This window comes from Zeugodacus cucurbitae, chromosome 2, assembly GCF_028554725.1.
Source record: "Zeugodacus cucurbitae isolate PBARC_wt_2022May chromosome 2, idZeuCucr1.2, whole genome shotgun sequence".
In the NCBI taxonomy this organism is placed as follows: Eukaryota; Metazoa; Arthropoda; class Insecta; order Diptera; family Tephritidae; genus Zeugodacus; species Zeugodacus cucurbitae.
Window position 1 is genome coordinate 8,776,387 of NC_071667.1, and position 15,651 is coordinate 8,792,037.

A 15,651-nucleotide genomic window follows, 5' to 3' on the forward strand; every position below is an offset into this window, starting at 1 on the left:
TGGCGTCACAACGACACCAGAACAGGATACCGTGAACAGCACATTAAGTCAGCTCGCGAAGATTATTTTAAATATGAATATGCAAGTGTTTACGAATACAATACATAAGTAGATATATTTGTATAGGTACATACATATATCCCTCTTTTTGATCCCGCATTTAAATAATATGTGTTACACTTACTTCCGGTGGATCCCAAACGCACTCGCCAGTTGTGAGATTTGCATACATATGCTCCTTGGTGCGTGGCTCGATTATTTCCACCCATTCTATTCTGTAAATGCAAGGGAGAAAAGAGAGAAAAAAATTAGTAACAAGTAAGGAAAGGCTAAGTTCGGGTGCAACCGAACATTTTATACTCTTGCAATTTATTGCAGAAATTTAACCAATACATATATGCGGAATAAAGCTCACCGTATTTTTGAAAAACCTATAATTAGGTATATGGGAGCTAGGAGAAGATACTTTTGAAAAACCTACAATGAGGTATATGGAAATGTTATGACCCGATTTTAATAATTTTTGGAACAGAGACACACTATTAGAAGAAAACAATTTCCTCAGAATTAAATTGAGATATCTGAGAGATTTACCCATATTTTCGGTTAAAATTTATCCTTAGGCCCTGAGTTTAACATGTTCGATATCTGGGGCCTTGAAAAGTTATGGTCCGTTTTCGACAATTTTTTCACAAGTGAAGCCAGAGGTGATATGCACTAATTGTGTAAAGTTTTATTCCGTTATCTTCATTGGTTCCTTATGTTTACATTATAAAGTGAAGGAATAAGATGGATTTCAAAATTGAGTTATAAGCAGGGACCGTAATCATTATAAGTTTTATTATAAAAATCACAAAATAATGATTATATATTGATTTCTATGATTTTCTTCACAGTTAATGATTAATTTTGAGTAATTTGTTAATTTGTAAAAAATCATAAATAATCATCATTTTTGAGCAAATAAAATAAAAATCATAAATAATCATTATATTTGATTTTTATATTTTTTGCTCGAAATAAAACTCACTTTTGGATTACATGTTTGTTATTAAGTTTTTTGGTACTATTTTTTCATGTCCTTTTAGAACATAGCTGAAGGATCAAATTTAAGATATGATTTTGCCACAGCCTAAATGAGTCAAAAACTATATCTCAAGAACTACTGCACCAATTTCAATGAAATTTGTTCCATGATATTTTGATGTCATTCCAATATTTTCATGTCATTTTTTGTCCGTGTTATCAGGGTGTCAAGAAAATGTTATATACCGAATTTCATTCGAATCGGTCGAGTAGTTCCTGAGATATGGTTTTTGACCCATAAGTGGGCGACGACACGCCCATTTTCCATTTTGTAAAAAAAATCTGAGTACAGCTCCCTTCTGCTATTTCTTCTGCAAAATTTAGTGTTTCTGACGTTTTTCGTTAGTTAGTTAACCCACTTTTAGTAGTTTTCAACCTAACCTAACCTATTATCCGATTTCAACTATTTTCATGGTGTGTGGTGGGGTGCGTAAGAGAACCGACTGCAGAAAGTTTGGTTTACATAGTTTTATTGGTTTGCGAGTTAAATACAAATAACCGATTTATGGGCGGGGCCACGCCTACTTCCCCAAAAAAATTACATCCAAATATGCCCCTTCATAGTACGATCCTTCATACCAAATTTTATTTCCATAGCTTTATTTATGGCTTAGTTTTGACACTTTATGTGTTTTTGGTTTTCGCCATTTTGTGGGCGTGGCAATGGTCCGATTCCGCCCATTTTCGAACTTAAACTTCTTATGGTGCCAAGGAATATGTGTATATTGTGCCAAGTTTCGTCAAGATATCTTAATTATTATTCAAGTTACAGCTTGCACAGACGGACAAGCGGACAAACGGACGGACGGACAGACATCCGGATTTCAAATCTACTCGTCACCCTGATCACTTTGGTATATATGACTCTATATCTAACTCTTTTAGTTTTAGGCGTTACAAACAACCGTTATGTGAACAAAACTATAATACTCTCTTTAGCAACTTTTGTTGCGAGAATATAAAAATTGTATTTTACAAAAACATTCCATTTTACTACCCTTTATGAAAATGAGAGTGGTACAAAGAGTAAGACGAATAAAATACCCTCACTACTCCTCAGGTCATAAAAGAATATTAATGGATAGATTTAAGTAAATATATGCACATACGTATGCATATGTACACGAATGTCACGAATATTGCAGCTGGCAAATTAATAATTGAGGAAAGTCTTTAATAAAAGTCAAAACAATTATAATATAAAGATAAATATACATATAATTTTTATTAATGATAAAAAAATCCAGTCTAAGTTAAACATTAGAATTCAGCTTCAGCACGTAAAAACCTTTCATTAACAAACTGATTAGAATATATAGAATAAGAACAGATGGAGCGATAAGCTGTACAACCGGTACCAACAAGCCTAGAATTTGAATACTGTATTTGAATGTGGAAAAGGAAGATCTTAGTAAAACAATATATGTATGTTTTTGTGTTGGGAGCGGTTTTTGGCAAGCTAACAATTTAAACTACTTATTTATAAGAGAACATATTGAGTTTATAAATAATTGTATTATTTTGTATTTTTCTTCTTTATTTAGTAAATTTAATTCGGAGAAAGAAAGAAACATTTCATTTAAACTCTACTAAGTCCCATTTTTTTTTTAATTTTGTATGGTATTTATAAACATTTTATACTACTTCGCAATTCAAATAAAAAACTTACAAACTCACACACACATACGGATTCACCATACATGCGTACTTCACCCATTCATACCACGAACGCGTTCATTCATTAATTCCACGAGGCAAAAATACACCCCTCCCCTTATAAACATTTGTATGTAACAGTAAAAATAAACTAATAACAACAACAATATCTGCAGAATATTAAAAATTCGCCGCTACGCCGGGCATCCTTCACTCACACACACACACAAAATATGTAAATACATACGCGCTCTCACGTTTTCCATTTCTCTCATTCACAATCACCCGCTTTGACATTTCTGTTGGTTTGTGTAACGCATCCGTCGAAGTTTTCAAAAATATTCGTCATTGTTAACAACAATATTATTGCCTTGACTGCGTGCAGCACACACCCTGTCTGTGTTATTTTTGGGCTTTTCCTACCAGCGTCTTTTCATTTCCTTATCATTTCTTTTCGGCCCTATTTACTAGGCAATTTTTGATATGCTATCGACTTTAGATATTTGTGTTTGACTGCAGTTATACCAAAAAACATATCCATGTTGCCATTTCCTTGTACTCAATTTTTCAACCATACACTCTCGTACTCTCTTTGCTTGATATGCACATGCGCCACTCTCGTAGGTATGACAAGATTTATGCATTCCTTGTTATATATTTGGCTACATTGTGACAAATCGATTTTGACAATCACACATGGCGAATAACAATGGAATGAAGGAGAAAAACATTCAAAGGATCAATTCAATTTTACTATGTTTTGAGGGAAATCAAAATAATACCGCAAATTACTGAGAGAAAGATCATTTTAAATTTTATGGAACAGCTGATATTTATATTGAATAATAGGTACAGCTACCAGAGCGAGACAATTTCTTCTGAACGATGAAGTATTCAGGACCACATTTTTACATTATCACGATTTAAGATTGCAATAAATACCGCTACAAGGATAATACAGCTTCTTAAGTAAAACAAAGTATCAAACCCTACCGGATATAGGTAACTAAGACAAAACAAACATAAAGAGAGAAAGGATAATAGGAACGGAGAAAGAGAATTCAGAGTCAAGACGTCAACTCAATTGAAGAGCGCACTCATAGTACGAATTGAAAAATGAATATGGACGACAACAAAGGGGAGCGGCTTCTATAGCGAATTTCTTGTTGGTTTGTAGATTTACAGTTCTTTTTTCTTCATGCAACAACCTACATAGACGGTAAATAAATATATGTATTTGTATACACCCATGTAAAAATATGCAAATGCATATGTATATATGTTTACATATGCATCCCACTCTACTCTACAGCACCACCCATCCTTTACAGTGTCGCTTTGCAAATTACTACCGCCGCCCATATCAACCCCCACACATATGTACACACACATAAGCAGTAACGCTTCATCTTGACGGACTATAATATCTTAGTAATCGTAACTAATTTGTGACAATCAGACATATTTATTGCCTTGCAGCACGCTGATTGCAAAAAGTTGTATAGCCTTAAAATTTCTTAAGGCATGCAAATACATACATATACCTATTCAAAAAAAAATTTAACGTACACACCTTTCGTTGCTGCAACTCGAACTCATTTTTCCGCAACTGCGTTCGCCTTCAATGATCGACGCTGGTTTTTCCACGACTTACACTATATCTGCACTTAAACACTATTTTTTTATTTGCGTACACTTTGATTTTCTTATTTCTTTTTTTCAGATATCTTATATTTTATAACACACACATAGATACACCTAAAACCGTTTGCAACGTGAACGTTTTAACACTTTCCAACTCGGTGAACTGCAATTTTCCTCCGTTTTTCACTACGCCGAACGTTGCTCCTCCCGTTTACACTTCCTTTTTTTCTTCAATACTAATGCCCACATTGTGAACTAATCAACTTGTGCCATTTTCCACTACCTTGCACCACATATGCACCCAATTTTCCGATATGAGCATATAATATCTTTTTACAGCATTTAAATTAAACTGACATTTCAATTATTTAAATTCAGCAATATCCTAGTTAAAAATACATATACATATATGTATATTTGATATAAAAGATATTTTCCGCGACTACCGTTTTAATTGTATATTACTCGCTCGCACGCACAACAGAAATGAAGTAACTGAGGAAAATAAACCCAAATGTCATGAAATGGAGACGAATAAACGAATGACAGAGGAAATTTTGCTACCAAAAATTGAACAAACAACAAAAGGAAATTAAGATATACACAGGGTTGTATTATAGTTAAATTATGATCCGATAAATTATATCGATAAGTGATAAATCGAAGGTTATTTCAACAATAGTAATCGTTTTAATTTTATTCGAAAATCCTATTCAAATCACCGAAAATTTTAAGATTTTTATAATTTTTTATTTGTATATACCAAAATGGTTTCATTTTAAAATGTATTCAGCAAACATTGTATAAAAATCATTTTGATCTTAGATCTCCATTTATTTATGTATGTATGTACGTGCGATTTAATAAAACTATAAATGGCCAATGTTGCTCACTGGCTCAATAGCAATCAGCTGATATACTTTCGCCGTTTGACTCCGGCTTAAACATACTCAAAATGTCTTCCAAAAGTGATGCCAAATTCTCATTACACAAAAACCATTCATCTTGTTTACAAATTTCTTCCTCGAAATCCGTGCGTCTTACTAGCGCAAGAAAATCCTTTGCATTTACGTTACTGAATTGCCGGTAAAATAATTTGTCTATATGTTTTCGCTCGTCATCTGGTTGGTGTTGGCTTGGCGTTGTTTGTTTACTTCCTCCATTTATGTGCATACTTTGCTCATATGCTTCCGCCAATAAATTGATATCTTTTGTATCAAGTATAGATTCGATGATCTCTTCGGAGTCGAGAAATTCTAAAGTTTCGGCATCTCCGCTTACAATTTCCACTGAATTATTTTCTAACTTTACTGTTTCGGAAAGTGAACTATTTAGTGTTGTTTCATTATTATTTGATTCGTTATTGTTTAAAGACAACACTGAACGGGTGCTCATATCAGTATTGTTCTCCGAAGTCATTTGGTTATTTAACTTTTTAGTATCTGATGCACAATCGTAGTTATATTCATCTAGTTTATCAACTAACTTTTTCACCAGACTTTTGGCTTCTCGTATTACAGCCACATCACAATCATCATTTAGGCACTTTAGTATTGCACCAAGGCAACCACGTTGCGATAGTTCATTTAGTATTTTGGAAAATCGTAAATTTATTTCCTTTTCATTTAATTTAACAATCTTTCGCTTCTCTTTGGAGAATGTTACTGGCGGAAATATGCCATCAATCATACCCTCATCGGACAACAAATTGCGTATTTCACTTCTCCATGCTTTTAAAGCTTCCACTTTTACTTCCCAATGTAAATCGTTGACAACACAATTAACGAGCGTTGAGTAGAAACTATCTTTATAGCGACTGGTTATTTTACGGAAACTGTTTAATTTAGTAAGTGTAGACAATGCCTCTTTGCGTACAATACCTTCTGGGTCGTTGTTGAGCACATCAAACAGATGATCCTTATAAGTAATAGATAAATATTTTGTTATTTAAAATATTATCTTCAAGTTATTGTAACTTACGGGTAAATTTTGTTTGCTTAAATCCAATTCCCATATAGCATCAATTGCTACAAGTTCTGAAATGCATTTAAGTGCAGAAGCACGGACGTAAGGCTCTGAATCGTGTTTGGCCATATCATACACAATACGGCACATCCAGTGTTCAGCTAAAAATTTCTGAAATGCGGGATATTCTACAATATGAAAATAAAATAAGTTAATTAGTTTAAAGAAATGAACAAAAAAACATACTAAGACGTGAAATGTCGGTAATTGAGATGACAAGCTCTAAAACGCTGTCTCGCACCTCCCAAGCAGTGTCATGAGATCGTTTCATGATAACCGGTGCCATCACCAACAATGCGGAACCTTTCAGGTTATCCACAAGTAACGCCATGTTTGGAGAAAGAAAGTGTTCTATTGAAAGTTTTAACAATTTAAGCGATTGCACAGACACCTGTAACAAAATAAAACGAATGAACTTCAAATAAGGTTAAATATACATATAGTTTATTTTACCTTCGTTGGCAGGTCATCTGTTTGTAGAAGATACAAAACACAATTTACTAAGCATATTGTCTCAATTGAATCCTTCCAAGTAATTTTGAATCGTTCGATCAGCGTCTGCATTGCAACCAAAATAGCATGTACGACATTTGAAAACTCGGAAATAACTGAAAAACTTGGTATTTGTTTTAGAGTGCAAGCGGAATCATCTGGGCAGTCTAACATATTATGAGGGTATAGTGTTATCATGAACTGTTTCAGCGCATATATACAAGCTTGGAAAACAAGCACCGCTTGATCACGCTCCAATATATCCACCATTGACATGGCGCCGTGTATTGCTTTTATTGATAAATCGGCATTTGTTGTTGGTGGTTTATTAAACAGAAGGTCTCTGTACGCGTAACTGATGCGAAGCGTTAGTTCACAAACTATTTCGAATATTTTTGTCATATATTTCTCAAATATTTCTTCTTCGAGAAATTCATGGGATCGTAAAAGTATGTGTAGTGGCAGCAGTTGAAAAGTTATCAACTGGTGTTCAAAGCGCACCAATTCATTTTCAATGAAAACCTCTTTAGGAACGCGATTATGAAGTTGAAGTTTTTTCCACAATTTATGATTGATTTCAGCAACATTAAGAAAAGTTACGCAGTAATTTCGGGAGACACAAAACTTCATTTGATTGAAAATCGAAACACAGAGTTCATTGAAGTTATCTGCTGGAATCTGATCTCCAGTCCACTTATCATGCACTAATTTAGCAAAGTAAAATGATGATAATGTTTCCAAAATTTTTCGAATAAAATTTTCGTTATGTGAAATTTCAGTTAGTTTCCAAACTGTAATATCAATATTATACTCCGTTTTACAAATTTGGGCAATACTAGTCTTTTCTTCCGATTCGAGCGTTTGTTGAAGAATAAATGAGATTAAAGCCAATGTTGAAGAGAGCTTATGCTGCAATTCATAATCATCAACATTGATAACAATGCTCTCGTTATGGCTGTCATAAACATTTTCCATAATAGGCTGAAATACTTCACTAAGTATTTCTTTTACCACTTTCGCATCTTTCGTTTTCACATCGAATTTATAAAGCATCTCATATAGTAAGTGGCGTGCTTCACGTACCACATATAGTGTGTGAGCTTGATTACAATATTCTATAAGGAACTGCCACACACTCATAGTACGCAAATAGGCCAAACCAATGCTGTATTTAGACACAGCATGCAAAAGCCGTATGACCCCTAATTTAATGGACGGATTGAAACGATGCGATTCACGTTTTACGATCTCTAGTACCCTGGAACAAATTTAAGGTTATAAATAAAACCTGCATTGTAAAATTGAACTCACTTGTCCACCAAACGGCGCTCTCTTATTTCGATTACGGTCCATTCGTTGTTTATAAGTAAACCAAAAACGTTGAAAACAAACGAAATAACTTTGGGATTCAATTTGCTGATGTCCTCGCACAGAATGTTTATGCAGCGGTCAACCCAATCCAAAGCAAAAGGCGCTTGTAGTATGTAAGCGTTATCTGTAATATTATTAAATATATCAAAGAAATGTTCACCAATATACCGACTGTACCGACTAAAATTCAATCTTAACCTTTTGCAGCCAAGTGGCTTACGAGCTTATCAAGACAAATATAATGATTTGTGATGAAATTCTCATCAAGGAAACATTCGAATATCTGCTTCAAATTAGTGATAATTTCCAGACGTTCTTCCATATTGTAAACAAATGCGACTTAATTGTTGTATTTGATTTGGATTTGGTTTTTAATATATAACGACGCCATATAATGAAATTGTTATTTTATTTTTGTTAAATCAGATATTTAGATTTCAAGTTGTTATCACAGCACAGATATAAATCAGAAACTATAAGAAAGTGGCTAATTCTGAATACATCAACACTAATTGATAGGTATGTTTAGTGAAAACTGCGCTGTGAAAAGAATGACATAATGAAATGTCAATAATTACAGAAATTCATGATTCTTATTGGAAACTTTTTATATATATACTAAAAATTAAAAAATAAATAGTGTTATATGTATGTATTATATTTCATTATAAATAATATTACAAAATTTATAACATACAAAGTTTTATTTTTGTATTGCTTATACTTCAAACAATAATTTAAATAATAACTGAAATAACAATATATTAAACGCTAGTTTTATGTTATAGCTTAAATCAAATCCTTATGATTTATAAAAATAAGTATTTAAGAATATAATTCAGTCATCTGAACGAAGCCTAGAATACAGTAATAACAAAAACAATGATAAATGTTGGTACCACTTAATTCCAACTACAACAATAACAATAAGGTAATCGTGATTTGAGATGGATATATTACCATCCAAAATCGAAAAAAGAGTAGAAGCATTTTATACACATTACTACTTTACTTTATACACATTACTACTTTACATTATTTGTTGAATTATTTCTTGTTTGTTGTTGTTGCTTGTTTGTTTTTTGTAAATAGATAAACATTTAAAAACATCACTTAAATGTGTAGACTTTAATTTCTTACTTATTATCGATGTATCGCAATATCGATATACCATTGGCAGAACTACTTAAAGTCAGTGCAATTTTGATTGATAGCTCAGATATTTTTTATTTCACTCATTGAACACGTATTATTTGTTCCAATAAGAATATTATTATTTGTTTTCGTTTTTGAATATTACGAATAGTTGAATACAATTTCATTTGGAATAACGTGTATATTTATACTTGTACTTTTTTCGATTATGTAGTTCAACAGAAGTACTCGGGATATGCACTCACGAAAATAAAAAGAGCTACAAAACAGAACTGCGGTTAGAATTAAAAACAGATCATTCATTAAGAAGTTTATGGATATTTATGAAGTAAGGAGCTATTCTGTAAGTTAAGAATTTCGCATTTGCGCATACTATGGACAATAATGTAGACGGTGCAAGACAAAACGGCAGCAAGAAAAGCAATACCAACACGGCTAGTGGAGGGCCAGCGGCAAATACGACAAACATAGCTGCACCAACGGCAACAGCAACATTGGTTCCCAATAAAAACACAAATAACAGTAACAGCAGTGGTAGTGGAAACTCTTCATTTTGGAAAAATAGCGGGAGATTAGTGCCGGGACGTCCAAGTCCTAAGCGTGTTGACGCCACTCAATTTAGTGGCAAAGGTGAAGGTATGGTGTCTACTTTTCGTGACTATCAGCAGTCTGTTAGCGATGCTTGGGACATGGGTGATGACGAATTTTGTATCATATCGGATACAGCATCTGGTGGACAGTTGGGAAATAGTAAGTGTTCAAATAGTTGTTATCATAAGACTTAATATCTGCATTTCACAAAATAAACATATTTTGTTTAATTTGCATTATCGTAGATTCGCGAATATCAAAAAAAGTCTCACAGACAGCAGCGTTAAATGTTATTGAAACGCATCGGAATTCAGCAAATACTTCCACCACACATACAACGGCAACAGCAGCAGCTACAGAAGCGATCACAACCATAGGGGCAGCAGCTACTATCAATAACACAACAACTAGAGTGCCAACTACAGAAGAACAACAATGCCTCAAATCGCAATCAACAGTCAGTCAAAGAAACGAAGAAGCGGAGCCAACAAATGAATCAAAGAGCGAAGCGGAAGCAAGGTAATGTATAAATTGTTTTATGTTTATTTGAATACATTAACATTTTAATTAAATTACAGAATTAAAGTCGTGCGAAATTTCCACGCATACCCCGGACGACCACAATTGCAAAAGTTCAGTTCAAATTCACAAGAAACCGAATATGAGACAAAAATTGAAAAATTCCATATTTTGCTGGAATCGCCGCTCTTAGATTTAGTTGCATTAAAGAAAATTAGCTGGTCAGGTGTACCGAAAAAGGTTTGTAAACAAATAAGTTATTGGATTTAATATATCAAAATGAAATGACGAGTTTCTAATAAATTCCCAATTGACAGATGCGCGCAGTCAGCTGGCGTCTACTCTCTAAGTATTTACCACCAGCGAACGAACGACGAAATGCCGTGCTCGAAAGCAAACGACAAGGATATCACGATTTGCGACATAATTATTTTAGAGTTGACAGTCAAGATGAGTCACAGCAGGACACATATAGACAGGTGTGTGAACTATAAAAAATACTGTTTAACTTATTGAAATTCCAATAAATTCAAATCAATTTCCTTTCAGATACATATCGATGTGCCACGTATGAATCCGCAAATATCACTATTTCAACAAAAACTCGTACAGGAAATGTTTGAACGTATTTTATTCATTTGGGCGATACGTCATCCAGCTTCGGGTTATGTTCAAGGCATAAATGACTTGGTTACGCCATTTTTCATTGTATTTATGCAAGAAGTACTCGAACCAGGTGAGCTCTCATTTACGCCTCAAATGATATAATAATGTTAACGATGTGAATATTTTAAATAGGCACTGATTTGGAAAAATTCGATATTAGCACTTTATCTGTAGATAAACGTGACGCCATTGAAGCGGACTCTTTTTGGTGTCTCTCCAAATTTCTCGACTGTATACAAGATAATTATATTTTTGCGCAATTAGGTATTCAAGAGAAGGTTAATCAACTAAAAGATCTTATACAGCGGATTGATGGTGTGTTGGAAAATTGCTACATCTTTTTTTTTTAAATTAAGACGAATTTAACTTGAATGTTTTATTGTAGGAAATCTTCATCGTCACCTGCAAGCGCATGGCGTGGATTATTTGCAATTTTCTTTTCGTTGGATGAATAATTTACTAACCCGTGAGCTACCATTACATTGCACCATACGCCTGTGGGACACATACCTCGCTGAGTCTGATGGCTTTGCACTCTTCCATTTATATGTGTGTGCGGCATTTTTATTGCATTGGAAAGACAGATTAATGCAACAAAACGATTTTCAGGTAACCTATTGTTTGTTTGTTTAACCTATTATATGTATATTTCATTCAATGCATTTAGGGTCTCCTGTTACTGCTACAAAATCTGCCAACGGAAAACTGGTCGGATCGTCAAATAAATGTGCTGGTGGCGGAGGCTTTTCGTCTGAAGTTCACTTATGCTGATGCGCCAAAGCATTTGGAGGCGAAAAGTTGACACCAGCAACAACCGAAAACATATATCTATGAGTACGTGGCATAATTTTGTTTAAATAAAGACATGCGTTAGTTATGAAAGCGTTCAAATGCTTAATTATTAAAATCAGACACTTAACTGCATAAATAATCCAAACGCATTCAAACATTCAGCATAAATATACGATTATTATAATAATAATTATTATAAATTATTGCATATACTTTGTATATATTACACATAAAATGTTTAACTCAATGATGCATACAATTTTTTTCTGATGAGAATTTATAAAATCGAAACAAATATCATATAACGAAATGTAAACAAAGTTGCAATTCTTTTATATATTACAGTAAATAAAATTAAAGCAAAATGCATCTTATGCAAGAAAAATTAGCATTTAAAATCGTACAGTTGAATATAATTAGCTTTATAGTACCCGTAGAAATCCCAAAATTGTCCTTGTCTTTCCTTCATGGGTATGGTGAGTTGGGTATTCATGTTGGATATAAAAATAATTACTAAATTTGCTTGGAAATTAGATCTGGTGATAACGCAGACTTGAATATTTAAAAAATAGTGCCTTCAATTATAAAAAATATCATTACTTAACAGCGTTATTTCATTACATCAAATAACCTTAAAGTCTCTTGCTAAAGCATTTTGATTTTTAAGAAAATTATTTATAAATTCTTTTATTTTCTATACATTTTGAACAAAACTGCTGGACTGCTGTCGGCCGCAAGTTGTCCAACAGTTTAATTCTGTCGTTCAGTGAGATGTTTCAGTTGTTTCAACACTGTATCCAAGAGCTTCTTTTTGTCATTTTTACGTAATACCGAAAACATTGTTTTCTTATCGGCCTCGCGTATTTTTTCCAAAATAACAATAATCGATTGTGGATGCACTAAATGATAGCGATTTTCTTGCTTGCCGTAATCGTGTAAATACGTACTCCACTCCTCCATCGTAAGTAGGTCCAAGAGTTGACGATTTTTTAGAAAATATTTAGAAAGCTCGCCTTCACGCAGTCCCGGCACAGGCTCGGACGCTGCAAAGAATTCGCATTGCAAAAGATCCAAATTAATCTGTTGTAGTGCACCGGTTGATATTTGTTTCACTTCCTCATCGTAGAGTATATCGTAGATTTTGTTTGCAATATGCTCACATGTGCGCCGACAAGCCGTTTGCGCAATGCCGGGCAATTTGAAAGCAAAATTATCAAAAGTACTTCTTAAATAGGAAATCATGTCGGTGATGTAGGCGGATGCGATGCCTGGTGGTTCGATAAGTAGCCAATCATATGCCGCCAAGTCAAAGAATTCATCAATTTTGGAACAAATACGTACGCCAACCTGTTTTTCAGCTTCTTGTCGAGCTACATGGAACATAGCCGATGGTGTTTGCGAAATATTACTCACCGTATTGGTCATGTGGCAAACAAATTCATCTAAGAATGGGCCAGCCTTTTCCAAATACTGTGTGTCAACTATAATTTGTATTAGTTGTGGTAGCGCAACGCTGGGATTGCGAAATACCATAGAGAGGCAACCACTGAAACTGCGAGTCAGTAATAAATTCGCGGCTTTGCGCACCATTGCCGCAACTTCGTTAGGAGAAAGTGTCAGCTCTTCGGCGAATTTCATACACGCATACATGAATTCCTTGGCCTGATGATAGACTTCGGGTACCATACGAGAGAAGGGGAACTTCTTAGGGAACGCCGCATTCTCTAATTGTTCCGAGTGGAATGGAAAGCGTTCTATAATAGACTCATATTCTTCTTGATTTTCAACAATCATAGGCTGAAATTGCTCCTTATCCAAAATGTCGCGGAAGACGTGAACCCAGCGTTGCAATAAAACCTAAAAGTAAACTTTATTATATACTGTGAAAAGGGATATGATTCTATTCTGCTATTCACCTCATTGTAGTGATCACGCATATTGTGTAGACATTCGAATAGCATATTCACTGTGTATCCGTAACATTTACAAGTATTTATAGAGAGCATAATTAGGTTTTTTATGCGTAGCAAAATATTTGGATCTGTACAAGATGATGACGCCATGCTAATCTCGTTAACAAATTTCGTTAAAGATGTTGACCATAAATCTTCCAAATATGAAGTTGTTACCACATCGCCAGCTGTATTTTTCACGTGATCTTCCACAATGAAAAACCCAACAATAGCACAAATGTAAGTTTTGTAGGCCTCCAAATTGTCATGCATACCCGGTGGTGGTTGCAAAACTAACTTCGACTGATCGCGCCGCTGTTGGCGATAATCTTTTTCAAAATATTCACGCTGTCCTAACACCATGTAAATGTGTAAGCAACGATATATTGGGGAGAAATCTATCAAATCTTGTGCACTTAAATTGTTTTCTTCATCACGATTATCCTGTTGCCGCAATAGCTTGTGTTCCTCAATAATTGCATTGATATCAAGTTTTTGTAATTTCTTAGTATGCGTGATAGCAACCTCCCCAATTTTGGGAGAAAACTTTCTAATGTTTTCGAGGAATTCGCGAAATTCTGACTCCGCAGAACGTCTTATATTTTCTTTAATAACTGGTATAGCTTGGCGTATTTGGGTGGCAAAACGATAGTTATTCAAACCAACCAAATGCTGCGATTCCAACGTCTCCAATGTGCGAAGTGATTGATAATACTGTTTATTGTTTGCTTGTTGAGTAAATTTGATGTAGCACTCGAGCGCAGGGAGACATGCTTGTAGTGCATCAATAGCGCTTGCTAAATTTGATTCAATTTGACGAGCACGAACTAAATCTTGTCCTTGCTGTAACACAGATGCACTTATTTGTTGCAACGATCTATCGAGTGTATGAACTTCTTCATGCAATTGTTTAGCCTGTGTGCGTACTTGCAACAGTTCTTGTATCGAATCGATGAATCCTTGGTAATACAGATTGCATATGCGTTCAATATCCTTATCATGACTGCGTATACGCTGATCCAATTGTTCAGAAAGTGACTCAGTGTTGTTGCCTTTATTTTGGTAAAGACATGGAAGATTAAAGACGCCCTAATAGTGGGTGGTTAACGTAATGATAATTACCTTCTAAAATCGACCGAAAAGTGGGCCCCCAATAATCGTCCACAGCTTCAATGTCCTGCACCGTTACTTTTGACATTATTTTATGTTTATTTACTTATTTAAAAAAAAATTTATATTTTATTTGGCCGGTCAATATAAATTAGTACAGCTTATGAGTCTAATCAGAAAAAATCTACTTCTTTTACAATAGCTGATTCGCAATAGCTATTTTGAAATAAAGGATAGTTAGGTGGAAGGCACCATAATCGTTTATATAAAATTGTCACACGTTCATTATTTGATTTTAAAATAAAGATAAGAAAAACAAAAAAATAATTACTTTATTACAAATTGTGTTGACACAATAAATTTAGATTTATTTTGTTTATTACTCATTCACAATAAGTTAAGGCTGATGGGGTTTTAATAATAGTGCTGTATGCTCATATTTATATCTTAATCAAGTTGGATTTATTGCTTTTACACAAAATTAGCATAATCTGAGATATATAAAAGATTTATAGCCCCACCCAGATCCCTATCAATGTAGCATCAACTACAAAAAATCAGCATAACATATGGCAGCACTTAAATACCAGAA

The 15,651-nt window shown here is 34.0% G+C and overlaps 4 protein-coding genes across 5 annotated transcripts in view; 1 reads left to right on the forward strand and 3 right to left on the reverse strand.

Annotated features, from left to right (window-relative positions):
• Nucleotides 1-4,969, reverse strand: part of LOC105210141 (uncharacterized) — a 37,626-nt gene extending 32,657 nt beyond the window's left edge. Inside the window, exons 1-2 of the mRNA XM_011180933.3 lie at nt 4,316-4,969; nt 185-275 (exon numbers count right to left, since the gene is read on the reverse strand). Of these exons, the coding sequence (XP_011179235.1) occupies nt 185-275; nt 4,316-4,341 (117 nt within the window). The 5' untranslated portion in view covers nt 4,342-4,969. The remainder of the gene's footprint in view (nt 1-184; nt 276-4,315) is intronic.
• Nucleotides 4,970-5,114: 145 nt separating this feature from the next.
• LOC105210142 (uncharacterized) lies at nt 5,115-8,796 on the reverse strand. The gene is made up of 6 exons (XM_011180934.3): nt 8,473-8,796; nt 8,215-8,398; nt 6,865-8,161; nt 6,598-6,802; nt 6,367-6,539; nt 5,115-6,303 (listed from the first exon to the last, which is right to left on the reverse strand). Exons 1-6 carry the CDS (start codon nt 8,594-8,596, stop codon nt 5,284-5,286), a joined length of 3,003 nt encoding a protein of 1,000 aa, XP_011179236.1. The 5' UTR covers nt 8,597-8,796; the 3' UTR covers nt 5,115-5,283.
• Nucleotides 8,797-9,336: 540 nt separating this feature from the next.
• Nucleotides 9,337-12,592, forward strand: LOC105210145 (TBC1 domain family member 22B). 2 transcript variants are annotated; one of them, XM_011180937.3, is made up of 9 exons: nt 9,337-9,465; nt 9,644-10,179; nt 10,266-10,539; nt 10,599-10,779; nt 10,857-11,018; nt 11,089-11,275; nt 11,338-11,520; nt 11,591-11,814; nt 11,873-12,592. In XM_011180937.3, the coding sequence occupies exons 2-9, from the start codon at nt 9,804-9,806 to the stop codon at nt 12,005-12,007; spliced, it is 1,722 nt and encodes a 573-aa protein (XP_011179239.1). In that variant the 5' UTR covers nt 9,337-9,465; nt 9,644-9,803; the 3' UTR covers nt 12,008-12,592. The 2 variants fall into 2 exon arrangements, with proteins under 2 accessions (XP_011179239.1, XP_011179238.1); XM_011180936.3 differs by having other exon boundaries at nt 9,372-9,520.
• A 51-nt stretch (nt 12,593-12,643) lies between these two features.
• LOC105210144 (exocyst complex component 6) lies at nt 12,644-15,425 on the reverse strand. Its single transcript, XM_011180935.3, has 3 exons — nt 15,072-15,425; nt 13,914-15,001; nt 12,644-13,854 (listed from the first exon to the last, which is right to left on the reverse strand). The coding sequence occupies exons 1-3, from the start codon at nt 15,145-15,147 to the stop codon at nt 12,748-12,750; spliced, it is 2,271 nt and encodes a 756-aa protein (XP_011179237.1). The 5' UTR covers nt 15,148-15,425; the 3' UTR covers nt 12,644-12,747.
• Nucleotides 15,426-15,651: the final 226 nt, after the last annotated feature.

Coding starts and splice junctions, on each gene's coding strand:
- LOC105210142 (XM_011180934.3), bottom strand. CDS start 8,596: ATGGAAGAACGTCTGGAAATTATCACTAATTTGAAGCAGATATTCGAA. Junction 8,162..8,214: donor GAGCGCCGTTTGGTGGACAA/GTGAGTTCAATT, acceptor AATTTGTTCCAG/GGTACTAGAGATCGTAAAAC. Junction 6,304..6,366: donor TAAGCAAACAAAATTTACCC/GTAAGTTACAAT, acceptor ATTACTTATAAG/GATCATCTGTTTGATGTGCT.
- LOC105210145 (XM_011180937.3), top strand. CDS start 9,804: ATGGACAATAATGTAGACGGTGCAAGACAAAACGGCAGCAAGAAAAGC. Junction 10,180..10,265: donor TGGTGGACAGTTGGGAAATA/GTAAGTGTTCAA, acceptor GCATTATCGTAG/ATTCGCGAATATCAAAAAAA. Junction 11,019..11,088: donor AGCAGGACACATATAGACAG/GTGTGTGAACTA, acceptor ATTTCCTTTCAG/ATACATATCGATGTGCCACG.
- LOC105210144 (XM_011180935.3), bottom strand. CDS start 15,147: ATGTCAAAAGTAACGGTGCAGGACATTGAAGCTGTGGACGATTATTGG. Junction 15,002..15,071: donor TTTTCGGTCGATTTTAGAAG/GTAATTATCATT, acceptor ACCAAAATAAAG/GCAACAACACTGAGTCACTT. Junction 13,855..13,913: donor TGCGTGATCACTACAATGAG/GTGAATAGCAGA, acceptor GTTTACTTTTAG/GTTTTATTGCAACGCTGGGT.